Source organism: Bubalus kerabau, chromosome 1 (genome assembly GCF_029407905.1).
Source record: "Bubalus kerabau isolate K-KA32 ecotype Philippines breed swamp buffalo chromosome 1, PCC_UOA_SB_1v2, whole genome shotgun sequence".
NCBI classification, from domain to species: Eukaryota; Metazoa; Chordata; class Mammalia; order Artiodactyla; family Bovidae; genus Bubalus; species Bubalus kerabau.
The window spans coordinates 2,983,585-3,010,352 of record NC_073624.1 but is presented as its reverse complement, the minus strand read 5'-3'; the positions used below and the strand labels follow the sequence as shown (position 1 = coordinate 3,010,352).

At 52.2% G+C, this 26,768-nt stretch overlaps 1 protein-coding gene across 3 annotated transcripts in view; it reads left to right on the top strand.

Moving 5' to 3' along the window:
• The window catches only part of TBC1D22A (TBC1 domain family member 22A), a 259,570-nt gene that overhangs the window by 95,715 nt on the left and 137,087 nt on the right, over positions 1–26,768 (top strand). For all 3 annotated transcript variants that reach the window (XM_055561649.1, XM_055561589.1, XM_055561514.1), the window contains 3 exons: positions 4,027–4,155; positions 7,462–7,524; positions 20,235–20,349. In XM_055561649.1, coding sequence (XP_055417624.1) covers positions 4,027–4,155; positions 7,462–7,524; positions 20,235–20,349 — 307 coding nt within the window. The remainder of the gene's footprint in view (positions 1–4,026; positions 4,156–7,461; positions 7,525–20,234; positions 20,350–26,768) is intronic.

Below are 26,768 nucleotides of genomic sequence, written 5' to 3'. Positions count from 1 at the left end.
TTAAAAGTAAATCGGGCTTCGTTCAGGTTAGGAGCTTCTGTTCATCAAAAGACGTCATTAATGGGCGAGAAGCCACAGGTAGGAGGAGGCGATGTTTCTGCAGGCCTGCCGTGCAGATGGCGCAGAAGGCGCCTGCGAAGCAGGAGGGGGCGGACCACCGAACAGGAGGGGCGAGCTGCTCACGGGTGAGGATGCGCACAGCCTCCCGCCGGCCCCTGGAGAGGCCCTGAGGCCCGCGAGCTGATGGATACCTCTGCGAGCCCGTCAGCACGGCTGCAAGGAAAAGGTGGTGGTGCCCGGCGTTGGGAAGAAGGGAGGCCAGCGGGTGCTCTCATGCACGTCCCCCGGGAATGTAGTCACTTGGGAAATTCTTCAGCAAAATCTGTCAAAGGTACGCCCACCTTTGCTCCCAGGTGTATACTTAACAAAATGGATGTCGTGTGCTGTAAAAGGGAGGCATGAGAACGTTTAACGCAGAAACCTGGTCACTACCCAAATGTCTGTCAACAGAATGGATTTTGCGATGGAGGTGTTATGCAACAGTGAAAATTAACTGCTGTTTTGTGTTACAGAGCAAATGAATTTTTCAAATGTAATACTGAGTTTAAGCAATGAGGCAAAAGAGAAAAGAAACAGATTCCATGAGTGTAAAGATCAGAAACCTGATAGGCAAAACCTGGCAGGTGTGAGGCGTCAGGGGGAACCTCCAACGGCAGGTCAGGAGCAAGGGTCAGTGGCTGGGAGGCCCCAGCCTGCCCTGAGATGTGTTCATTTTGTGATCATTCACACACATATTTGGGCAACGTGGTATATATACCACACACATGGTATATTTCAATACATGTTTATTAAAAAGCTTAAATGATGTGATCCAAACGTGTTAAATGTGCACGAGTGTGTAGTTTATAATACAGAGCAGATGCTCACTGATGCCCGAGGCGGGTAAAGGGGGTGCGCGTGCTCACACAGCTGAGAAGGCGCGGCTGCACTTAGGCTGCTCCATCCTCGAGGCCGAGCACAGCCGCCCTCGCGTCGGCTCTTGAGGCTGGATCTGCGGCTCGTGGTTCTCCCTCAGGGTCACAGGATGGCTGCCATAGCTCCAGACTCTGCACATTCTTTTTGATTCACCAGCAGCAGCAGAGAGCGCCCTGTACCTGGCTTTTGTGCCTGCTTCTGGTTCCCCCTTTTCCCCCGAGCCTGTCAGTCACTGGAGCTGGTGGGATGGTGGGGCATATCAGCCCATCAAGACTTGTCCCGAAGGAAGGGGATTGCTCACCCTGAAGGAGGAGCCTCAGGTGTGGCACCCAGGCTCTTCAGGGCGCAGTTTGACAAAGGATGCACAGGTGTTTAACAGCAACCACGGAGACGCCCACTGTGGACTGGAAATGCTCTAAAAGGCGGACAGCACCCCTGTGTTTGTTCGTTTGTCCACTTTCAGGTGGATTGACTCCCTGAAAGTTTCGGCGCCTGCCGGGCGCTGCTGGGGGCTGTGTGAACGGGCCCCGCTTGGCCAGGCCCACCCTCCTGAGGCAGTGGCCAGTCAAGGGATGCCCGAGGGGTGAGGAGGGACGCGCGGGGATGAGCTTTAGAACGTCCAGGGAAAAAGCAAGGAGAAAATCCTTCTTATGCAGGACACAAGAACCGCTAAATATAAAAGGAAAACTTTGCCCTTTGGACTTCATGAACATTTAAAACTGCTATTGTTTGAGACATTAAAAAGGCAAGCCACAGGCTAGGAAAATATAATCAGAGTGCATATATTTGACAGAAAGACTTGCATCTTGAATGTATCCAGCACTCATAAAACTCGGTAAGCAAACAAGCAACTGGTTAAAAAAAAAAACGGGCAAAGGATTTGAACAGATGCTTCATCAAAGAAGAGAGACAGTGTTGGAGGGATGTGTGAAAAGACGTTCAGCATTGTGAATCATTTGGGAAACGAAGTAAAAGCCCTTGACAAGGACTGATGTTTAGAGATGGACAACACTCGAAGGTTCTCAGACCTTGTTAGTTAGTGTGGAAAACCGTATCATCCTTCTGGGAAAAGATCCGGCAGTTTCTGAGAAAATTAAGCATACACCTACTTTATGACCCAGTTACCCAGGAGAAATCAAGTGTATATCGTAAAAGCCTGGTACAAGAATATTTATAACAGTCGTTATTTAAAATAACCCCAAACTAGAAACAACTCAGATGATCAGCAGAGAGTGAGTGGCTTCACAAACTGGTTTAACCACAGCCTGGAAACTCCGCTCAGGGAGAAAGGGTGGCGGGTGGTCACTGCTGGTTTCAGAGAGTCTCCGGAGACGGCGGTCTGTCACGCGGCGTTGGTCTCTCTTCTTCTGGCTTCATGTTCAGCATGATAATCTCGAGTTGCACCCGTGTTGCGCAAGAGGCATTCCTCCATTCCTTTTTATGGCCGAGTAATGCTCCATCACACACACACACACACACACACACACACACGACATCTTTATCCGTTCACCTGCTGAAGTCTGAAATATGACACAATGAACTCATCCACAAGACAGAAACAGGCCCACAGACAGGGAGGTCAGACTCGTGGCTGCCGGGGGGACGGGTGGGGGGAGGACTGGGAGTTCGGGGTTGGTAGATGCGACTACTTCATTTAGAGTGGATAAACGACAGAGTCCTGCTGTGGCACATGGGGAACTGTGTCCCATCTCCTGGGATAAACCGTAATGGGAACGAATATAAAGAAAGAACGTGTGTGTGTGTGTGTGCACGCGCACAGCTGAGTCACGCCACTGTGCAGAGGCGGGCACTGTGTTGTAAGTTGGACAGAGTGAGCGCACCTGGGCGAGGGCAGCCTTGCTCCCGGGCTCCAGCCCCCATGATGCCATTTCCGTGCGGTTCTGGGTGGCAGCTGAGATGCAGGGGCAGAGGGAGGGACTGCCTGCTCCTCCTGGCCGGGGGGCACCGGGACGGACTCGGGGTGACGGTGCTCTGACCTTCACGGCAGCCGTCACACAGCTGTGCACCTCGCCCCCTGTCACGGAGCCGCTGACGTGGAGCAGGGCCTTCTGCTGTGGGCGTGATGGGCAGTAGTGCTGACTGGGGCGTGGAGGGCGGGAGGCAGCTGTCTGGGCTCTTCGTGGCCGCCCTTCGCTGCCTGACCCTCGCTGAGTCTGGACCGGGACTGCAGCTGCCAAGATCCAGGAGTCTGGAGAGAGGGGAAAACGCACATGTGTGCACGCACAGGCACAGGCACACACACGTGTCTGTGTGTGCCTGTGTGTGTGTCATGAACACGTGTGTAAGCACACACATGTACCGCTGTAGGGCCTGCAGACGCCTGACCTCTCCGTGCTGTACGAGGCATGTCCAGACGGGGTTTCGGCTCTTGGTCCTGCTGTGGGAGCTTGGTGGACGCCAGCCCACTGCCGGGCGCCCGCCCCTCTGTGCGGCCGCGGGTGAAGGTCCTTCACCCCCGGGGAGGCTGCAGGGCCGAGCCCGGACCCCTGGGGGGGATGGGCGGGGCTGCGGCTCCCGAGGGCTCAGCTCGCTGCCTTTCTTTTCTGTCCCTCTTCTTGAGACTCGTTTGTCCTCCGCTCTGTACCACATTTCAGAGCACCAAGCTCATTTCAAGATGTGAGCCTTTTGGGAATTCCCTGGTCCAGTCGCTAAGACTCTGTGCTTCCAATGCAGGGGGCACAGGTTTCATCCCTGATCGGGAAACTATCAATAAGATCCCAAATGCTGTGCAGTGTGGTCAGAAAAAACAGAACGAAATTTTAAAGAAAAGATGTGAGCCTTTTGATTAAAGACTTATAGAGATTCCATGAATCGTTGCTGCTCAGTTGCTAAGTCGTGTCCGACTCTTTGTGACCCCATGGACTGCAGCACGCCAGGCTCCCCTGTCTTCCACTCTCTTCCCGAGTTTGCACAAATTCATGTCCATTCAGTTGGTGCTGCCATCCATGAGTTACCATTAACCATACATACTTACTCATTCCACGAGTTACTATTAAGTGTATATTCTTTTCGTGTTTTTTTCTCACACAGGGTTACCTTCCTGCCAATGTAGACCGAAGACCAGCCACTCTCCAAAGAAAACAGAAAGAATATTTTGCTTTTATTGATCACTATTACGATTCCAGGAATGATGAGGTTCACCAGGACACCTATAGACAGGTGGGAGCACGTCTTCTTTCTTCTTGTTACTCAGAATTCTTTCACTTGGTGACGTCTCTCTTGTTGGTGGAAGTGCTTTACCTGGAAGGCCCCTGATTGGGTCACAGATCTTTATTTCCTAGCAAATAAATAAATGTGAAACCTGATAATGGTGAATTTCCCCTAATAGTAGCACCTTGGGCATCTCCAGTTCCTCCTACAGGGGTGGGAAGGTACTTTCATTGGAGCCACACAACAGAGAGCCCAGAGCCCTGGGTGGAGGGTGTCTTGTCACTCAGGGGCCGTCTGACCTGGAGGTCAGAAGTAGACATCCCTCTGGGTCAGGTCAGAGGAGTGAGTCCCCTGGGCCCCGGGCGCTGTCCTCTGCTGCCATCGGGGGCGTGGTTTACGTTGAGGAGAGCCGTGCTGCTCAGCTCGGCTCTGGAGGGATGCACTTCAGTCCATAGCGGAGGTGTAGCCAGCTTATCATTTGGCTATTTAGTTTAATACAGAATGGGTATAATTATGGCCTCTTGAATAGTCAGTTGACAGACGGTGTACATAATGGGAAAAATACTTAAAATTGATTTACGGTTCACCGTGCATCCAGAATTTGCTGTTGGAATCACTGGAGGCCTCCCTAATTCTCCTTGTCTTTGTACCATGTGAGAACTCAGAACGGTCTGTGCCGCCATTGAGCAGGAAGGTGGTTAGGACTTGGCAGCCCTGCCCCGCGTTCTGAGGTGAGAGTCTGACTTTCCCGAGGCGTGTCAGCGGGAGTGTTACCCCTGACACACCCGGCCTCTGGGTGCAGGAGCGTCGCTGAATTTTCCGCTCAGACACGGACACCCAGGTCTGCTTGTCAGGCGCAGTGCCTCCAAGAGGTCCGGAGACAGGCCTTCCACCTGCTGGACCATCACGGTCCTTTAAGTTAGGTAGGTTCTTGGACAGCACCTTCCCCACAGGGGAACCCTGGCAGCCCTGGAGGAAGAGTGACTCATGCTGGGGGTAGGGAGGGGGGCAGGGACCCCTTCTCACCCTCCGGGGTGGGCTCTTCTCGGCCTCTGGCCCCTGTCGCCCCCACTGGGACTCGTCCTCTGGCCCCAGGGCTGCCACCTGTCACTCCGGGAAACCGAGTTCTGAGGCAGCGGGCGTGTGGATCGGCTCAGGGCAGTGCCGCTCACCTGCCTGTCTTCCCCTTTGCGGGTTCTCGTGAGTGGGCACATTCTTTACTGTTCTGCCTGTGTTTTTCGTCCGCAGGACGACACGGGCATCCATCTGTGGGATTTACCGGGCTGCGTTCTGTTATGAGTTTCTCACGGGAAAGTTAATTAAAGACGGGTCGCATGCGTCTTTACTCAGTAGTCACTGTGATAGTAATAAAAAGCTCGCCTGTTACTGTGAGTCCCCGAATGTTTCCGTGTTCTGTCAGTATGACCGAGCACAGGCTTAGCTGCTGGGCCTGCCTGCCCTGGGCCGAGTGCACCTGCCTCTTGGAGGTGAACCCTGGGCTGTCCTGCAGGGCCGTTTCAGGCGCTCTGTTAGGTCATGATGGAGCTGGCCTGGGGCTGGGGCTTGGGCACCCTGGTCTCCTCTCCCTGCTGCCCACTCTCGGGGATTGACCCATGAACTGACCTCGGCCGCCCATCTGCCCGAGGGGTGTGGCCTGGCCCCCGCACAGCCCCGGGCGGCCAGGACCCCATCTGCTTCCCGCCCCTCTCGCCCTCTGTTCTCTAGGTTTCTGTGGGTGAAGCTGTCACGTCCAAAGCACAAAGGGTCGGTCCCAGCTCACCCGGCATGTCCTCCCCACCCTGCGGGTTCTGTGGACGTCGTGGCTGCCCCAGCCGGCCCAGTCCTGTGTGTGGGGGTGGGGTGTTCCGAGCTGGGGCTGGGGTGCACTGTCCTGCCCCCCAGCCAGCACGTGGCGGGCAGCTCCTCTGGCCCCTGGCGTGCCCCCGTGGCTCTGATGGCGTGGGGTCAGTGCTCTGAGGTGGCCCTGGAGGACACCCTGGTCACAGGGTGAGGTCTGGAGGGTTTTGGTCTCCTGCCCGTGGCCAGCTGCAGGGCTCCGGCCCCAGCAGACTGTAGTCCTTGTCCTCAGGGTCTCCTTCCCAAACCGGGGATGCCTGCGTGTCTTGGCGTTTAGATCCCTCCCTGTGTTGCTCAGCGGGTCTGAGTCAGGTCGTTTCTTGTCTTCCTCTGATGCCGTCTCCTCTCCAACTTCCCTTCTCTCTCTCTCTCTCCCACCGCCTCGTAGTCCATGCTCCCTGAACTCACTAGTCTGCTGGCCCCTGACCCCAGCCCAGTTCTCTCCCTGAGCAGTCTCACTGCCTCCCTTGGGACCACCGATGGGCAGCGCATTCCCGGGTTCTCACCCGAGGGGAGAGTTCAGGGCGGGCCCCGTGAGTGGGAGCAGCTCCCCCAAGTCAGAGCCATGCAGCTCCGGGGCCGTGCATCCTCCGGCAGCTCTGAGTGGTAGGGTGGGGCTCTGATGGGCAAGGATGCAGAGCCCGCTGGGGTGGCCACGGCCATGGTGCTGGTGAGGCGGTGAGGAGACCCAGGCCCTGTGGGTCTCAGGACCCTCGTGGTCATGGGCAAGGATGGGGGTGGACCTGCATTGCAGCCCCCTCCCCACGGCATCACGACATGCCGCCTTCTCTTGGCCCGTGTGGCCGTGTGCCTGGGTGAATGGGGATGGTGGTAGCGTTGGCTGCAGTGGGGTGTTCACACGGGGTGCTGGGGGCTGGCCGGATGCTGGCTCAAGCCCTGAGCAGGCTTACTGGAGCCGGAGGTGCCGCTGCGTGGTGGGTGCATCTGTGACAACCCTCCTGTCAGACGGTGGTTGGGTGGGGCCCGCTGTTCCTCCCAGGGCTTTTGAAATGCTGCCTCTGAACAGTGCCCTGGACTCCCCCAAGGACTGTGTACAGCACAGAAAAATGTGTCCCAGGTTCCAAGAAGAAGCTGTCACGGCCAAAAACTTGTATGCTATTGATGTACTCAAATTGCTCCCCGTGTCAGAGGCTGGAAATCAATGCTTACTAATTGCTATGGATCCTGTTACTAAATAGCTGAGGGCCCTCTCTGTTTCTAGTTGGCCAGCTGCCGTTACCGGGTGGGAAGCGTGGAGCAAGGCTGTCGTGCCGGGACGGGGCGGGGGGCCCGGCGGATGGAGCCTGCCCCCACCACAGGAGAATGCCTGGCCCGGAGAGAGCAGGCAAGACCCCGGCAAACCCGCTGCCGTTTCTCAGTGTCTCTGTTTCAATCATCATGCCTGCTGCGACGTCTATCAGCTTTCAACATCTGTGTGTCTTTCTCCTCTGTCTCCAGATCCACATAGACATCCCTCGAATGAGTCCCGAAGCGTTGATACTTCAGCCCAAAGTGACAGAGGTAAGAGCCGGGATCCGGGCGTCCTGCGGAGGGAGCCCCACGCCCGCCGTCCCAGCGGCTTTACCCACGGCGGGGGCCACGGTGGCCCCTGGGGCAGCGTTGCCGACACAAATGCTCACTGTCCTTTTTTATTGCGCAAACACCGGTGTGTACAGAGGAACACGGGTGGAGCGCATGTGTATCTGTGATTTACACACGTGGGCCCCCCACCCAGCGTAGGACTGAGAGCCCCACCCGAGTGTGACCCACCCGAGTATGGCCGGTCATGTGGAGGCTGCCTGCCACTCTCAGCCGCCTCCCGGCCCCTCCCCAGGAGATGCCCGCTCTCCTGACCTGTGTCTCCCTCCCTTTCCTCACGCCTTTGATACATGTCACGTGACACCCAGGGAGCTGTGGTCTGGAGCCGGATCATTGCTCTGTCTGAGTGGTCGGGTCTCTGCAGCCTGACTTTCTTCACCTACGTTATTTTCTCGGGTTCAGCCAATCTGTGTGTCCAGTTGCTACTCAGATATTCCACACTTTCTCTTGCCTTTTCCCTGTTGGGGGACATTTGGGTGGTTTCCAGGTTTTGCTGTTGGACCAGTGTTGCCTGGACCTTTCACCTACAGTTCCGCAGGTGCCCACTGGCAGGGATTTCTCAGTATCATTTATGAAAAAGTGGCTGAGCGCTGAAGAATTGATGCTTTTGAACTGTGGTGTTGGAGAAGACTCTTGAAGAGTCCCTTGGACTGCAAGGAGATCCAACCAGTCCATTCTGAAGGAGATCAGCCCTGGGATTTCTTTGGAAGGAATGATGCCAAAGCTGAAACTCCAGTACTTTGGCCACCTCATGTGAAGAGTTGACTCACTGGAAAAGACTCTGATGCTGGGAGGGATTGGGGGCAAGAGGAGAAGGGGACAACAGAGGATGAGATGGCTGGATGGCATCACTGACTCGATGGATGTAAGTCTCAGTGAATTCCGGGAGTTGGTGATAGACAGGGAGGCCTGGCGTGCTGCAATTCATGGGGTCGCAAAGAGTCGGACAGGACTGAGCGACTGATCTGATCTCATCTGATCTGAAGGTGATGACTCAACGGATATGAGTTTGAACGAACTCCGGGGCATGATAAAGGACAGGGGAGCCTGGTGGGCTGCAGTTCATGGGGTCACAAGGAGTCGGACACGACTTAGCAACTTAACAACAGCAAGGTGTTGCAAGGTTGGGTGTCAGCCTGTTGAACTTGCAGGATGATGTTGGGATGGTCTCCTGAGGGTTGCCCGCTTCAGCTGTCTCCGGCAGAGGACCAGCCATCTGGTGCTCACACCCCTGCTGGCTCTGGGTGCTGCCAGGCTCTCACGGTCTGTCTCTCTGGTGTCAGTGCTCACTTCCGTGTCTCTGATCACCCGTGGAGTGAGCGCGTCTTCCTGCATTTGTGTGCTTCTGTGTCCCCTTCTGGGGAATGCCTGTTTCTGTCTTTGCCTGACTTCTTGTGGGTGGTTGGTCTAATTGTTTGTTGCTTGTTGATCTTTATATACTGGGGATTCTGACTCTTTGCCATTGGTGGGGGCAGATCCCTCCTCCCACTCTGTGGCTTGTATCTGACACTTTCTTCTTGGTGGCTCTCGTGGTCTGAAGTCTTCCGCTGCCATGGCTCCCGTCTCTTCAGTTAGGGCAGCTTCCTGAGGAGACACCCCGAGGCTGTGCTTCCTCCCTCATTTTCCCTTCAAGGTTCTGAAGTGTTACGGTTCACACCTGTCTTAGTTCACCGGTGTCCAGTGGCCGTGTGTGCTCTGAGGTGGGAGTCCACTGTCACTTCCTCCCATGGTGACTGGTCTGGCTTTTCTGCCCACGTTTGCAGGCTCCCTTCTGTTCACGTCTTTTTCACATTTGCGGAGATCTGATCTCTGTGTTGGCTTCCCTGGTGGCTCAGTGGTAAAGAATCCGCCTGCAATGTAGGAGACTCTGGAGATGCATATTCCATCTCTGGGTCGGGAAGATCCCCTGGAGGTGGGCACAGCAGCCCACTGCAGTATTCTTGCCCAGAGAATCCCAGGGACAGAGGAGCCTGGCGGGTCCATAGCGTCACAGAGTCTGTCACGACTGAAGCGAGTGACACGCACAGATGCGCGTGGCCTCTGTTCTGCCCCAGTGCTCAGCTTACCTTTCCTGCAGATCACGCGTGCCTGGTTCATTCAGCTTCACCAGAAGTCTCAGTATCTGATGGGGAGTATACCTGACCACCCCCTCCACTTTCAAAACCGATCAGGTCATCTTAAGGCTTTCCTCCTCCCTGTGAGTGGGGAGCCCATGGAAGTCCCAGAATCAGATGGCCAGGGTTGTCTTTCTCTTTTCAAAGTGAAGTACAGTTGACGTAGAGGATGTGTATTGCGGGTATACGCTACAGGGGCTCACAGTTTTTAGCTTACACTCCACTTACAGTTGTTATAAAGCATCGCCTGCGTTCGCTGTGCTGGTCAGTAGATGCTGACAGCTTGCTTACACCTCCCATCTGTGCCTGTGAGCCCGCCCGCCCCCGCTCTCCCCGCTGGTGGCCCCGGTAGTCCTCTGTGTCTGTGAGTCTGCTTCTTTCTGTCGCGTTCACTACTGTGTTGCGTTTTTTAGATTCCGCTCTTGTTTATTCCTAAGGTCTGTTTGATTTGTGATCAGAATTGCACAGAATCTACAGATCAATTCGGGAGAACTGACATGTCTATGAAATTTAGTCTTCGTCTTCACAAGCATGCTAATTCCCCATTTTCTTAGACCATTCTTTAAAGCCTTTCAATGGAGCTCTAGAAATCGCTGCATAAAGGCCCGTGTCTGTCCTATGCGATTTCCTCTTCCTCATATTGCTTGTTGCTATTATGAATGCCATCTCTTTAAAACTGAATTTTCTTATTGTTTTAAATATTTGTTTTTCGTCTTGATTGCTCTAGTAAAGGCAGTTCTAAATTTTGATATCTCTTGCTGTGCAGTAAGTTTGTTAAAAAAAAAAAAACACGATTATTAAAGCCAACGTGTTTTTAGATTACAAAACACAAAAGAAGAAAATTAGTTTCCCACGAAGTAGTCATTTTGAGGTACTTCTCTTTGATTGTCCTTTTCAATAACTGTGCTTATTGCATCTGGAAAATGAGAGATCACATATTATAACCTTGTTTTAAGGTATTTTTTAAAATGGAAAATGGAGTCTGCCATGCCACCTTTAGTTTATCTTTACCGTTATGTTTTTCCTGCCACTTGAGACACTCTGCGTAGAGCTGAGCTTGTGGGCTCCCAGTTTCAGAGGCGGGATCCAGTCCCCGCCCGCCGGTGTCGGCTGGTGTCAGGTGTGACAAGCTGGGACCTCAATCCCCGTGGAAGCCCCTGGGCCCTGGCATTGGGCCACTCGGCCCCTCCCTCAGCTCCCACATGTTCCTCCTGGAGCTGCACACCTGTCCAGGGCCCGGCTGGGGGGGAACTGCCTGTGGGGGAACCAAGTGATGGAAGCAAGGGGCTTTAGGAAAAGTCTAGAAGCGCTGGTCTCAGGGAGAAGCAGGGAGAGTCAGGTTCTGGTTTGCGGCATTGGACGCACTGCAGCTGATCCGTGCTGGTGCTGGCTGGGCCCGTTACGACATACATTCGCCCTAAGCCGTCATGTGTAAATCTAGGAAGACGTCCAGGCGTGAGGCGCGGGGCGGCATGGTACGCGTATGTTTGTACGCTTTATGAGATGCTGCCAAACCCTTTCCCCAGGTGGCCGTGCCGGTTCACCATATGTGAGAGGCCCAGTTCCTCCACGTCCTTGTCATACGTGGGATTGCCAATCTGTTTAATTTTCACTATTTTAAAAAACAGCTGTGTAGTGGCATCTTACGGGGTTACAATTTGCATTTCCCTGTTGACTCCGGATGTTGAGCATCTTTTCATCTACTGATTTGTCATGCTCAGATCTTCTTTGGTGAAATGTCTGTTCCGTTTTTTTGCTCACTGTTTAATTGCTTTTGAAACCTTTAGCCTGCCTGTTCCCTGGCCTCCTCTCGGCCTTCTGAGTCAGACTCCTAGGGTGGACCCTTGAAGTCCCTGCTGGCAGAAAGCACAGACAGAGGCGGAGGCTGTGGACGGAGGCAGGGTCTTTGCGGGGGTAGGACCTCCTGGGGAGACCTACCGGGTGACGTCCCCAGGGACCTGGGACCCGGGGCTCGGCTGCCTCCCTGCCTGTGCCCTGCCCTTCCACCTTGACCTGTCTGATCAGGCCTTCTGTCTGTGGGTTTCCTCTGTCTGCTCGGTGCAGGGCAGCTGGGCACGAGCACTCATCGCGTGATGCTGTCTGGGGTCCTTCCTTCCTCACCCGTGACCTCAGGCGTTTGCTTCCTCTGGGCCTTCCAGAGATGGAGCCTTGTCGGAGACACCCCGCCCCACTTTGGTTCACACTTTGATCGTCTTGGTGCTTATTGTCTGATTGTCTCCTCGTGGACGAGGTCTCACTCTACCTGCACATCACCTCTCCGGGAGCAGGGCCGGCGCCCAAGTGCCTGGAGCCTCATGGGACTTGGGAGATTTTGTTGAAGTGAGTCGTTAATCACTAAAGCTGAAGCTCCAATACTTTGGTCACCTGATGCGAAGAACTGACTCATTTGAAAAGACCCTGATGCTGGGAAAGATTGAAGGCGGGAGGAGAGGGGACAACAGAGGATGAGATGGTTGGATGGCATCACTGACTTGATGGACATGAGTTTGAGTAAACTCTGGGAGTTGGTGATGGAGAGGGAGGCCTGGCGTGCTGCAGTCCATGGGGTCGCAAAGAGTCAGACACGACTGAGCGACTGAACTGAACTGAGTAATTAATCTTTTTATCCAACGTTGTTATTTGAAAGTCAAGTTCATAACTTTTTGGCCCTTGCTCTTTTTATCTTCTATTTGTGGAAGTAACCTCAGCCTCTTACTTGGAAAATGCAAACTCTTACCCGAGGCCCTCTGGCTCGTGGGCTGGTGCAGGGAGCTCAGGGAAGGAGCTTCCTTCAGATCTCAGAGCTGGGCCTTCTCACGAGATAAGGTCATCAACTTGCGAGTCCCTTCTCCTCCGTAATTATTATATTATCTGCCCTCTGGCTTTCTGCTTCTTAGAGCAGTTTCACGAATTAGGGAAATAGGATGCTTTTTCCAGTTAGCCACGGAGAAGTGACGTCTCGTTACATTTAATCAGACACAGAGGACAAAGAACATGCAGGCCTTTAGGACCCCATTATCCACAGATGGTCCTTCTGGTTGGGGTGATGAGTTCTCCGTGGCCCCGAAGCATGGTCGTTTGCTGGGAGGCACGTATCTGTGGAGCACAGATGTGTTCACCCCAGACTCGTCCGCTGACTGTGAGCTCTCTGCAGACAGGCTTCCTGACTGGAGTGTCTGTGTGGAGGGGCATGGGCCCGGCTGGCGTCCGGGGCTGAGGCGGCCAGGGAGAAGCCCGCTTCCAGAGGAGCAGGCATTGGCTGTGTCCCGAGGGTCTGGCCTAGACTGAAGAGGGTTGGGGCATTTGCACAGGGGTGCTTCCTCTGTGCCCAGGGGTCTCCTCCCGGCCTGCTCTGCTCACCATTCCCCCACTTCCTCGAGCTTGCCAGCACCCCCTCCTGCCCTGGCTGACCCTACGGCACCCACATGATTCCCATGGTCTGCTCGCGTCTCTGTCCCCTTGGACGCAGCTCTCGAGGGGGGCAGCCTCCACTTTTGTCTTTGTACTGCTGGTGCCTGATGGACACTGGGGTCTCAGACCGGCGTGTCTGAGCATCTTGCTGGGATTCTGGCCACGGCCAAGGCCCTGGCTGTCTGTTCTCACACTGCAGGCTGTCACGGCCAGGGCCTGGGTCTTTCTTCTCCTGTGTCCCCCCGGCCCCTCCAGTGGGGTTGGCACGTGGTAAACAGCTGACAGGTGCTGGTGGGCTGCATGCATTAAACACGCGCTCCTCCTGGGATGGGCGTTCTGGAGGGTCCTTCCGTGGGAGATGCGGTGCTGGTTGGGTCTCAGGCTGGGGAGCTGTGGACATTCAGTGCTCCTGAGCCTGCGTCTTCGTAGTTATTGCTCTCTCCATGCCGTCTCATAATTCATCTTTGTTTTACCCTTTGGAGGTGGGGGGGATTGCATTTGTAAGAGCCTGTTGTTTAGTTGCTCAGTTGTGACCCCAACTCTTTGTGAACCCACGGGCTGTAGCCCACCAGGCTCCCCCATCCATGGGATTTCCCAGGCAAGAATACTGGAGTGGGTTGCCATTTCTTTCTCCAGGGGATCTTCCTGATCTAGGAATTGAACTCATTGTCTCCTGCATTGCCAGGTGGATTCTTTACCACTGAGCCACCTGAGAAACCTCTTTGTGAGAGCCTGAGAGATATGTATTCATTATATAATCAGTTCATTAAACTCTTCTGGTATATATTTCAAGGATCTAATCCATAGATCTTTCCCTTTTTTCCCTTTTTGGCTTTATGGTAAAATAAATCAGAGCAGAAAGGTTTCCATAACATACCTGTCCAATGTAAAGAAAAAATTAAAAATTACTTCCACATTTTCACTGTCATGAAAGCTGAGCGATAAAGAATTGATGTCTTTGAACTGTGGTGTTGGAGAAGACTCTTGAGAGTCCCTTGGACTGCAAGGAGATCCAACCAGTCCATCCTTAAGGAGATCAGTCCTGGGTGTTCATTGGAAGGACTGATGCTGAAGTTGAAACTCCAATACTTTGGCCACCTGATGGGAAGAACTGACTCATTTGAAAAGACCCTGATGCTGGGAAAGATTGAAGGCAGGAGGAAAAGGGGACGACAGAGGATGAGATGTTTGGATGGCATCAGCGATGCAATGGACATGAGTTTGAGCACGCTTCGGGAGTTGGTGGACAGCGAGGCGTGCTGTGGTCCATGGGGTCACCAAGAGTCGGACGCGACTGAGCTGAAGTGTCCACTGTGAAGCTGATGAGACAGCCAGGCTGGCATCGTCGAGGTCCCTTCTCTGTCCCTCCCCAGACGTGTCCGTGTCCCCCAACAAGGAACTCTTCCCTTGGTTTTTGGTAAACCATTCTCTTGCTCTTCTCTAGGTTTGTGGTGTGTGTTTGTGTGTGTGTTTCACCTGTTTTCACTCTTTATTCTTGGTGGGGTTGTGCTCAGCGTGCCCCTTGTCGGCACTCTCTGTATTCCAGGCTCCGGTGCTCAGCCCCAGCCCCTGCACCCACTGTGTGGCTCATCTTCACTGCTGCGTAGTATTGCCTGTGTCTCGTGTGGTTTATTGACCCAGCCCAGGGTGAAGAAGCGCCTGGCTGGTGTTCGTTCTGGTGCTTTCTCTCTCAAATATGTCACACGACTTACTAAATCTCTTTATAGATATATTTTTAGTAAGTGGCATCTTTTTGCATTTTAGTAGCATTGTCTAATTTCTTAATGACAGTATATAGAAATGCAGTTGACCTTTGTAAGTTAATTTTATATCTGGCAAACAGTAATCTTTTATCAATTCTAATGTTTTGTGTGTAGGTGTATTTGAGTTTTTAAAGAAGTTAATCATATGGCTTATGAATAATGATAGCTTCAATTTTTCTTTCTGTTCTATGTATCCATGCTTGGCTTGTTTTTTTTTTTCCTCCACTGGCCAAGATTTCCATTACAGTATTGAATATTAGTGTTGAAGGCAGGCATACCCTGGTGTCATTCCAGTTTGGAAGAAGCCTGCGCCATTGACTTGGGGTGTTTGCTCCCGGTTTTGTAGATGGCCCAAGTTAAGGCTGGAGCCTTGCTTTACTCGGGGTTTTAAAGTCCTCAGTGGCTGCTGAGGTTTTACCACCTCCTTTCCCACTTGTCGTCTGAGGTGAGAATAGGTCTTTGCTCCTTTATTCTGTTGATACAGTGGATTTTATCAGGCGACTTCAGAGTAGGACGGAGAGTGTGCATTCCTGAAGTAAACCCAAATTGGCCAGGACGGATATTTCACTGCCTCACAGGATTAAGAGTGTCAACATCTCACGTGCTGAACCGCCCGAGGGGGAAGGCTGGCCGCGCTCTAAACGGACAGACGCTCTCTGGCCGCGTCTGACTCCTCGGCTGCGCTCTGACACGCGGCTCCGTCTGCCGTGCCGAGCATGCAGTCTGATGACGGTGATGTGTCGTCTGAAGGTGTTGTTTCTTTTCTGTACTTAAGTTCTGAGCCTGATGAAACGTGTGTGCTTTGCCAGCCCATCAAGTCAAGTGACTTGAGCACAAAATGTGGGACGTAAATCCCCACATCTCAAGGAGCTGAGGGTGGAGTAATTCACCACCCAGCGTGGTGTGGCAGCAGCTTCAGAGCGCGGTATTATTAACTGGATTGTAAACCTGCATTCAGTGTATATATTATGTGGTGGATGGCTGCCGATTAATCTACGTTTTAGATTTGTTATGGACTCTTATTTTTGTCTCGTTCATCAGATGTTGTAATTCGTTTGGGGGGAGCGTCCCCTCAATCGTGGTGCGAGCACCTGTGTTATAAATATCTCCTCTTTCTGAGCCCACACCTGGATTTCAGAAGATATAAATCCCACAGGTCTTCTCAACACAGTTGTATATTTTGTTGTTATTCTCACAGAAATTATCTCCACGGGGCTTGATACGCTGGGAAGTCATGTTGCCGATGCATATGGTTGAATTATGATGCTTTTGCATTTTCGAAATCAGATTTTTTTTCCCCCAAGTAATCATGAGCACAGCAACGTTTTCAATTTCAATATATTAAATTTTTTAGAATGCAAAACATCTCAGCTCTCCAAGTGCATGGCGTTGCCGGCACCCTGGTCCTGCCTTGGAGGCACGTGAAGGTGGTGATATGTTTGCAGAGTCAGGACAGAAGGAGCTTCCCCACGGGGACCTCTCGAGCTGCTCCCCGGGGCCCTCTGTGGAGGAACACTGGGCTTTCAGGGAAAACCTGGCCTGGTGCTCAGGTTCCGGAGGCTGGGAATGCCCGGTGCCTTCTCACGTTCTCAGTGCAAGTGGTGCTGATGGTAAGAGTAGCATGTGTTTTCATTATTGTTGACGAGGGTCAGTTGGTCTGTAGAGAAGGTACTTGGGGAAGAGTTTGAAGTCTGAACTGCATTTAATGAAGTCTCCTCTCTAACAAAGGTAGATCTCAGGGAATGTCAACAGAACTTTAATAGCAAATATTACCCAGTGAATATTCATCGCTAGGGCCATCTTGTATCGTTCCGTGTTCTCACTAAACACGTCCGCACACGGAGGGCACGCTTCCTTCACTGGCAGCCAACACCGCTGCTCACACCCGCAGCGCACCGGCTTAGACGCGAGCTCGTGTCCTGCGTCAGCCCCTCCGCGTCTGTTCTTCCCTAAACTGCCCCACGTCTACTGACAGCCTCGTGCAAGTCGAGTGCCCTGTCCTCACCCTTCCCGTGACAGCTCTTAGTGAAATGCCTGGGTTTTGACACACGGAGCCGTGGGGACTGTGGCCCCTGCAGAAACGCCCGTGGCTGCCTGCTGGGCACGCGATGACCTTGCTGGGCTCCGTTGGTGCGTGTGTGAGCCTGGGGCCCTGATGCCAGTGGAGAATCAGCCTGTGGGGTGCTGACTTTGTCCCCGTCACAGGTGGACTCAGGGAGGGTGGCCAGGGGCAGGGCCGTCTGTGGGGACGCTGGACTGTGCAGGGGACACCGAGCTGCTGAGGCCACTTGGTTCCCACCCCGGGACACCTCTCCTTTCTGGCCTTTAGGCAGCTCGTGGGAAGCCGGCCCCACACCCCAGGCTGGCTGGCCCTCGCCCTGGGGCCCCGTGGCCCCAGAGCTGCCCCCATGAGCCACTGTCCGCTGGACCTGGGATGCCAAGCTGACTGTGAGGTGCCCCTCGGAGTGGGGGGCTGGGCTCTCGCTGCTCTGTGGATCCTGCAGGCCCCACCCCAGCCGGCACTCTCCCTCAGCCCCCCTCAGCTGCAGGCAGGTCAGGACTCAGGGCTCCCCTCTGTCCTTCCGGATTCCCGCTCCCACCGTCAGCAGGCATGCTGTCTGTGTGGACACCTTCCCTGCTTCATTACACTCAGTGCAGCTTCCCTGGGAGTCTAGACGAGGCTGATCTGTCCATCGGCTTCTGTCCTCCCTCAGCCAGATGCTGCTTCGTGTTCTGGGCAGTGGGTGGTCCCACAGTGGGGCTGGAGGGAGTGCGAGGACCAGGGCATGCGCCCGCAAGGGCAGGTGGGGGCCTGGGACCGCGGGTGGCTTGGTTGGGGTGGATCCCGCTGTGGACCCCTGGTGTCTCCAGCGTGCAGGACAGTTACTGCCAAGAGAGAGGCTGAAGGACGTTTAAGCAAGTGGTTCACCTTTCCTTTCTGTCTCCCTCTTCCGCTCTGAGATGTGTAAATCATGGGAGTCTTTCTTATTCTCTAAATTAATAGCTGTTGTTATAGGGTAATAATATGCAAGACGATGAGAGGCTGTGGGTGCGGCCTCCTGGCTCTGATTACCTGGGGAGGTAGGGGTGCTGCCTGGATAGGTGTCAGGTCAAGGGCACGCGAGCACCAGAGCCGCTGGGGATGTTGTTTATGGCGTGGAAGCTGGCGAGCGCTTCGGGCAGCTGCCGGGCCTGTGTGGAGTCGGGGCAGGCGGGCCTGGAGTCAGGGCTCCGAGGAGGACGTGCACACCCGTCCCCTCCACGAGGCACGCTGGTGCTGAGGGGCAGACCCGCGGGCTTTGCCTGGCTCCTCGGCAGGTTCTCACCATGCCCCTGCTCGACCGGTGGCCAGGAAGGAGGGAGACCTGTGCAGGGCGAGACAGAAGGTCCCCCATGCGGGGGGCTAGGCCATCTTGCCAAGACTGTGGGCCCTGATTCTCAGCCACACATGGCTGCGTCTGCCTCTGTTCGCTCTGGAAGGCTCCTCTCTCCTGCCGTCCGAGCGGCTCGTCATCAGCATCGCAGCCCGTCGCCTCCTCGCTGGTCTCTGTCCACCAGATGCCCCTGGAGCCGATCCCCGCTCCCAGTCCGTCTCCCATCATGGACTCGGAGGGGGGGGGCCTTGAGGTCCTGGCTAGTGGGCCTTGCAGGTCTGGAGCATCACCGCTTGATGGAGAAGCAGGATTCGGACGGTGGTCCAGCGACCAGGATGCGCCTCCAGGTGTCGTCGGTCCAGAGAGACCCGGGACGGGAAGGCCCAGGGACACTGCCAGCCGGGGCCTCACGAGCAGGAAGCCGTCGGCCCTCCCCAGCGGGTGGGGAGGGGGCAGATGGCGGCCCAGCCACCCAGGGGTGCGGCTTGAGCTGGACGCCAGGGCCGGGGACCAGCACGGAGGAGGTGGCAGCCTGGTGGGCCCAGTGCAGCTGGGATTTGGGAGCTGGCGGCAGAGGGTCAGCCCCAGGGCAGCCAGGGCGCGGTGTTGGGGCGGGGGGCCTGGAGCCAGGGGGGCCGTGAAGCCGCGTGCGCATGCGTGTGCGTGGGTGACGACGCGGTGGGGCCCTGGCGAGACGCCTCCTGAATGCAGGTGGAGGACGGTGGGGGGCGTGAGGAGGGGAGGCAGGATGGACTGGGCGTGAGTGGCGAGGAGAGAGGAGCTGAGACGGCGCCAGGGTGGCGGGTCCTCGGACGGCAGCGGGAGCCGGGCTGACGGGGATGCCTGCGTCCAAGGGCCAGGAGTGTCCAGCGGTTTAAGGAGGCGTCTGTTGTGTCATTGTGTGTGGAGTCTAAGAAGTGACGCAGATGAATCTATACATAAAAAAGAAACACGGACGTGGGACACAGACCTATGGGGACCGAAGGGGAGAGTTAAGGGAGTGATGTGTGAGGAGTGTGCGGTTAAGAGGTGCAGACTCCTGCATGTCAAATAGGTGAGCAACAAGGATTTACTGTTCAGCAGTCTACTGTGCGCAGCATTTTGTAATAAACTGTAATAGGAAATAACCTGAAAAAAAATCTATTAAAAAATCGACCACGTTCAGAGACACAAAGGATAAATCGGTGTTTGCCAGAGGAGGCTGGGACGTGAAATGGTGAAAGGCGTCAAAATAGAATAAACAAACGGCGGGGCTGTCGTGTGCGGCCCGGCGACCACAGTGGACGATATTTACCACATCTCTGAACGTCATTAAGAAAATCAGTCTTGGAAGTCCTCGTCACAAGAAAAGAAGTCCTACAGCTGTGTGTGGTGGTGGGTGTTAACCAGACTTACTGTGCTGGTCATCTCGGAATATAGGATTTACAGATATTCAGTCGTTATGCTGTACAGCTGGAGCGAATATGCTGTTACATGTCAGTTGTGAAAAAGCATCTGGTGAGGGAAGCTTAGAGCGCCCACCATCCCCTCCCTCCCACCTGTCCCTCTGCCCATTCATGCCCATTCACGTGGTCAGCCAGCTGCCGACCTCCCCCTGCCCACCTGCCCACCCGTCCATTCCTCTGTCTGCCCCCTCGCTTCCTGAACTGCCAGGCCAGGTGCCGCTGTGCCTGCTGGCCGAGTCCAGGGTGGCCACACGCAGTGGTTACCTGCGAGGCTGGGAGGCTGGAGAGTGAGCGTCTCTTGTAGAAGCCAGCTTGTGTGGTGGGACTGAGCCCAGGGCTCGGGGACGTTCTTCCATGCTGCTTGTGAGTCTATTAAAAAAAATCAAGATAACTGGAATTTAAAAAAGTTGTATTTTATATTAGAGACTGAAAAGTATCGGTAACGTGTGTCCTAAGGATGCACATGCTTAAAAAGTTTCTGATGTGTTTGCTTTCTGCTCCACCAGCTGTTCACTTTTCTTTCAGATTTTTGAAAGGATACTGTTCATATGGGCCATACGTCATCCTGCCAGCGGATATGTTCAGGGGATAAATGACCTCGTCACTCCCTTCTTTGTAGTCTTCATCTGCGAGTACATAGGTAAGATCACAGCATGCATGGTGCTTTCTTCTCACAGACATTAAACGTGGACTTCAGTGGCCTGACCATGTTGCTCTGCATAATTACACCCGTGCTGGAAATTGCGGTTAATTTTAATGTTATTAATGACGGCCATTAATAATATTGGAGAATAATAGTTTTATCACTGTAGCCCGCTTTGAAAAAGTCCTTAAATCCACATGCTCAACTACTAAAGACGTTAAGATGTGTTTATTATTATTAATATCTTCTTTTAAATAATAAATGAGGAGAAATGTAATATATTTGAGGAGTGTGGTTTTGTGTTAATGGCCATAGAGCACTGGCTTGAATGATTTGGATTTAAATGGATAAGGTTAAGGTGATAGACTATTAGTTGAATGTTTTGCTTATAAGCTAAAAAGCGAATCCTCTTTAATTGCATTTCTGCAGCATTTATCACTGTTTTGCTTTGATATACTAGTAGCATTTAATTTTATGGGAATATTAATTACATGCAAAATAATTGGTTTAATGGGCTTCAGGTTGGGTTATACTGTCTCTGAGTACTGCATATTTTTTCTTCTGTTTATGTTGCAGCAAATAGCCAACTGTCGTATAACTTTGCTTGGTTTATGTTTCAAGTTTAAAAACAGTTCTGATGCTATGTGTGTGAGATCTACTTTTTAATTCATCTGTGGACAGAAATGAAACACCACAGGACGGGTTTACTCTTGAGCGGTAGCGTTTTGTTTAAAACTGGTATTACTTTGTCTTCACGTGAACCTTCCTGCCTTGGTGTTTGTCATTGTTTTTTTTTTTTAGGGTGTGTTTTAGCCATCTCAGTTTTAGGTCCACTTCAGATTCTCGCGTTGCTGTAATCTGAAGAGTGAGGTTCACTTGAGACCAGATGGTCCCCTGATGGTGCCCGCTTCTCATCCATTTTGTGGTCCATTTTGTGGCTACCCCTCTCCCATTGCTTGGAGTCTCGTGGGAACCTCTCCGTTGCTAAGCAACCAGTGATCCCGGGCTGCTCCCCCATCATCTGTTCAGGGGGGAGAGGCCGCTCTGAGCCTGCCTGCCTCTCTGCTTCTCGCTTCCTCGTTTGACAGATAATGAAAGTGTTCTTAATGATCCTAGAACAGTAGGAGCTCTGTCAGTAGACTTCAGAGCTGTTAATTGAAAGAAGAAGTTCAACTCAGATGTGATTAGAGAATTGATATTCCATGTTAAATAGACCATTTAATTAATGTGGTAAATAAGTTTGTCCTAACGAGTCTAGCACCAGTGTAGGTTGTAAGACCCAAGCGATCCTTGGTGCGTTTGTCTGAATCATCAGCAGGCTGGGATGAAGGGACACGACCGCGATGTTAATTGTCCAGAAAAGAGAAAAGCTGGAAAGTGTTCAAGTGTTGCCTTCAGTTAAACTCAGAGACTCTCCATGCCGTGAGCACACACAGTCGTGTGCACACACACGTGCGCACACACATACGCACACACACAGGCCCCCTGGGGCTGCCGGCAGTCCAGGTCTCTTCCGGCTCCTCACCCTGCTGTCCTGCTGTCGAAGGACACTGGGTCCTCACGGGAGTTTGGCACTCGGACACACACACGTGCAGCAGCACCCGCCACCGCCTCTGCAAGCACGTGTGGAACAAATCCTCAGCTCCTTGGAAGAAAAGCTGTGACCAACCTAGACAGCATGTTAAAAAGCAGAGACATTACTTTGCCAGCAAAGCTCCGTCTAATCAAAGCTATGGTTTTTCCAGTAGTCATGTATGGATGTGAGAGTTGGACTGTGAAGAAAGCTGAGCGCAGAAGAGTGGATGCTTTTAGAACTGTGGTGTTGAAGACTCTTGAGAGTCCCTTGGACTGCAGGGAGATCCAACCAGTCTGTCCTAAAGGAGATCAGTCCTGAATATCCATTGGAAGGACTGATGCTGAAGCTGAAACTCAGTACTTTGGCCATCTGATGGGAAGAACTGACTTACTAGAAAGGCCCTGATGCTGGGAGAGACTGAAGGCTGGAGGAGAAGGGGAGGACAGAGAATGAGATGGTTGGATGGCATCACTGACTCAATGGACATGAGTTTGAGTAAACTCTGGGAGTTGGTGATGGACAGGGAGGCCTGGCGTGCTGCAGTCCATGGGGTCGCAAAGAGTCGGACACAACTGAGCGACTGAACTAAACTTTGGGATGGAGCCCCTGGTTGCGGTTGGGCCCTGGAGGTGTCTGTCACCCCCGAGGGGTGTCTGAGGACGGGAGTCAGGAGAGCTCTGGGGACCTCGGTGGCGGGGGTGGGTGTGCAGGTGGTCCAGACCCAGAGGCTGGAGAAGGCCGCTGAAGCCAGCAGGGGGAAGCCCGAGTGACTTGTCGCTTCAGGAGGGTGTCATGTGCTGGGAGAAGACAGTGGAGGCGGGCTCAGTGCAGGGGGGCCAGCCGCTTCTCGGGACTGTGGGCTGGGCAGCAGGGCTGGGTCCTGTGCTTTCCTCTCCAGGCTCCACTGAGCCCAGGGGTCCCGAAGTCTGGGTTTGGCTGGGAGGAAGGAGGCCTCTGTGGCCTTACCCAGCCGCGTTTTGCTCTGTCCTCTGTGGGGCCCAGACGCTGCTCTCCTGTCACCCCTCGGAGGTGTCTGTGCCTCTGCGTTCCCACCAGGCCAGCCTGGGGACGGGGCGCAGGCCCACGGCAGTGCCGGGTGGGGAACAGCTGTTTGCGGGGAGCTCCTCTGAGTCTTTTCGCTGTGTGTTGTATTTACGTACTTCAGAACATGTTACATATAAAATTCTGTTTCGCGCCTTTTCCCGTTTAACCTTAGAACATGAGCTTGTCCCTGTAATGTTAGCTTGTTCCTGTATTATTAAGAGATCTTGGTAAAGATCATTTCCACCTCCTGCACAGAATATTCTGTTGAGATAATGTAGCATAATTCATGAAACCCTTCTAGTGTTGTTGGAGTTTTTAAGTTCTTTTCCCCCTAGGCATGGTGCAGTTTTTAAGTATTTTTTAAACAGGGGCTGTCATATTCATTTTAGCAGTGTTAAATCCTATTTAAGATTAAGAACCATTATTCCGTCACCTTGAATCCCACAATTTAAGTAGAGAGGTATATTTTAGTTGAACTAAGTGGTTTCAGCAGAGCAAAACACGAAGCAGCATTCCCCTAACCCCACGCCTTTGTCCTGCGTGCTACTTAAATGTAGAAGCTGCCCTGACCAGCTTGTGTGGACTCGCTGTGGACCAAGTCCTCAGGGTGCCTGGGAGTGGGTCGGCACGTGGGAGGAGCGTTTTACAGCTGATTCTCGTTACCAGCATGTGTAAGCTCTGATCGGTTTGATATGGCATTTTCTGGTAAAATAAATCAGTCTTGAGAGCTAATATGAAAAGTGACTGAAATGAACAGTGTGTTCACTTATGAGCATTATGGATACTTTTTCATTGTTGTTGTTGTTGCTCAGTCACTAGGTCATGTCTGACCCTTTGTGACCCCATGGACTGTAGCACACCAGGCTTCCCTCTCCTTCGCTGGAGTTTGCTCAGATCCATGTCCTTTGAGTCAGTGATGCTTGTCTAACCGTCTCATCCACTGCTGCCCACTTCTCCTCCTGCCTTCAGTCTTTCCCAGCATCAGGGTCTTTTCCAATGAATTGGCTCTTTGCATCACGTGGCCAAAGTATTGGAGCTTCAGCCTCAGTCCTTCCAGTGAATATTCAGGGTTGATTTCCTCTCGGATTGACTGGTCCTATCTCCTTGCCGTCCAAGGGACTCTCAAGAGCCTTCTCCAGCACCACAGTTTGGAAGCATCGATTCTTTATTTTTGTGTTACTGTTTATAAGTCAGCGTCTCAAAAGTACAGGTTGTTTTCGAGCAGGTTACTTTTGCCCAGAGAAGACGCTTTAGCGTGCATTTCCTGGATACCGGAGTGCACTGGGGGTGGATTTAGTGTGGGGTCAGCAAGAGGAGTAAATCCCCAGACCTGGCTGGGCACAGAGGAGAAGCGCTGAGCGGCTGGGGTTTGCTGTCAGCTGAACGCCTGTGCGGACATCTTTCTTCCGCCTCGTCCACTGTCGGTGTGAACTGGCTCTGAGTGATGGTGAGGGTGAGCCGTCGCCGTTTCTTATTGATAAATTACGGTCTTAGAAGCAGTTGTCTACACTTTCTTTGTTTGCATTTATGTCTTTCCTAATTGCACCTCGTTTTCCCGTGTCTATATGAACCAAGGCTGCTGCTAAATGCCTCTTTCACTGGCTTCCTTTAGTGTTCCTCACCTAACACACTTTTGCGGTTCACAGCTCATCTCAGAAACATTTTAAAGGTAGAAACAAGAGCATCTGAGTTCAGGACGTTTGCTGTGGCGGTTCTGTTCCGTGTGAGGGAGTGGAGAGCAGAGGGCCCTGGAAATGCCAGTGGCTCAGAACCAGAGGGAGGGGCTGCTGGTTTTGCAGCCCCCTGAGGTGACAGTCAAGTGCACTGTGCTTTCATAGCCCATAACTTGTATGTAGTCAGATTTTCTGTTTAAAAACATCTTGGCGATGATCAAAGTAATGGACTTATACTAAAAATTAAAAAATCAGAAAACTCATTAACAGTACAGCTCCTTGTCTCAGAAGCTGTCATTGGGACATTTTACTAATTTCCTTCTGGTCTTTTTGCCCATGTACTTTTTACATTGCAGCGATTATATTATGCATGCACATTTTAGTACTGCTTTTCGTTTTAATTTCTAAGCATTTCCCAGAGTCATTAAGCTTTTTTAAAAATGTCTTTTTAGAACATGGTGACATACTCCTCCCAGTGGTGTGTAGGAACCGTAGACAGAAGATCAACAAAGGAGCAGACAGAAAACTAAGCACCTGGAAGCCACTGGACCTCAGAGAGGCCTTCAGAGCCCCCATCGTGGCAGGATCCCATTCTTCCCAAGCGCACGCATAGCGTTCTCCAGTGTAGACCATATGCCAGGCCATAAAGCAAGCATCAGTGCATTTGAAAGGGTAGAAATCATATAAATTGTTCTCTGATCATACAGACACTGTTAGATATTAGTTACGGAAGAAAATGTAACAGATATGTGAAAATTTTAGGATACAATTATAAAGAAGCAATGAGTCAAAGAAGAAGTCACAGCATACGGAGACTTACAGGATGTAGCTAAAGTAGTGCTCCAAGAGATATTTACATTAAAAGAGAGCATCTCAAGTCATTAACTTGAGTTTTCAATTTCAGAAACTAGGAGAAGAAGAGCAAATTAAAGGCAAAACAAACAGAAGGTGGTAAATAAAGGCTAGAACAGAAATAAATGAAGTAGGGAATAGAAAAGCCGTAGAGAAAACTCAACAAAACCAAAGCTGGTTCTTCAAAGAGGGCAACAAAACATTGGTCAACCTTTGGCTAGATTGACCTGGAAAAAACGGGAGAAGGCTCAGATCACTAAAGTTATGAGTGGTCTCAAAAATAAATGGCAGTAAGGACATGCTGTGAACAACTCTCTAAATTAGGATGTAGATGAAATGGAGACGCTCCTAGAAAGGCACGGATTTCCACAGCTGACCGTGATGGTTAATGTTGCATAAATTTGGCTGGGCTGTGGCGCCCACTTACTTGGTCAAACACCAGTCTGGATACTGCTGTGAAGGTATATTTTGATGTGGTTAACATATACATTAGTAGTCTTTGAATAAAGCAGATTACCCTGCATCATGTGGGGGTGGGCCTCATGTAATGAATTGAAGGCCTTAAGAGCAAAGATGGAAATTTCCTGAAGAAGAAAAAGAGGAAGAAATTCTTCTTACAACATAGAAATGCTGCCTGAGTTTCTAGCTTGCTGACCTGGTCTACAAATTTCAGACTTGCCAGTCCTCATAATTGTGTAAAGCTATTCCTTAAAATAAGTTTCTGTGTCTCAGTGTAATATAATGTTTATTATAATTTATTTATCAATATTTATATGGATGTAAAGTGCTGCACTCAATATGCCAGCAAATTTGGAAAACTCAGCAGTGGCCACAGGACTGGAAAAGGTCAGTTTTCATTCCAATCCCAAAGAAAGGCAATGCCAAAGAATGCTCAAACTACCGCACAATTGCACTCATCTCAAACGCTAGTAAAGTCATGCTCAAAATTCTCCAAGCCAGGCTTCAGCAATATGTGAACCGTGAAATTCCTGATGTTCAAGCTGGTTTTAGAAAAGGCAGAAGAACCAGAGATCAAATTGCCAACGTCCGCTGGATCATCGAAAAAGCAAGAGAGTTCCAGAAAAACATCTATTTCTGCTTTATTGACTATGCCAAAGCCTTTGACTGTGTGGATCACAATCAACTGTGGAAAATTCTGAAAGAGATGGGAATACCGGACCACCTGACCTGCCTCTTGAGAAATCTGGATGCAGGTCAGGAAGCAACAGTGAGAACTGGACATGGAACAACAGACTGGTTCCAAATAGGAA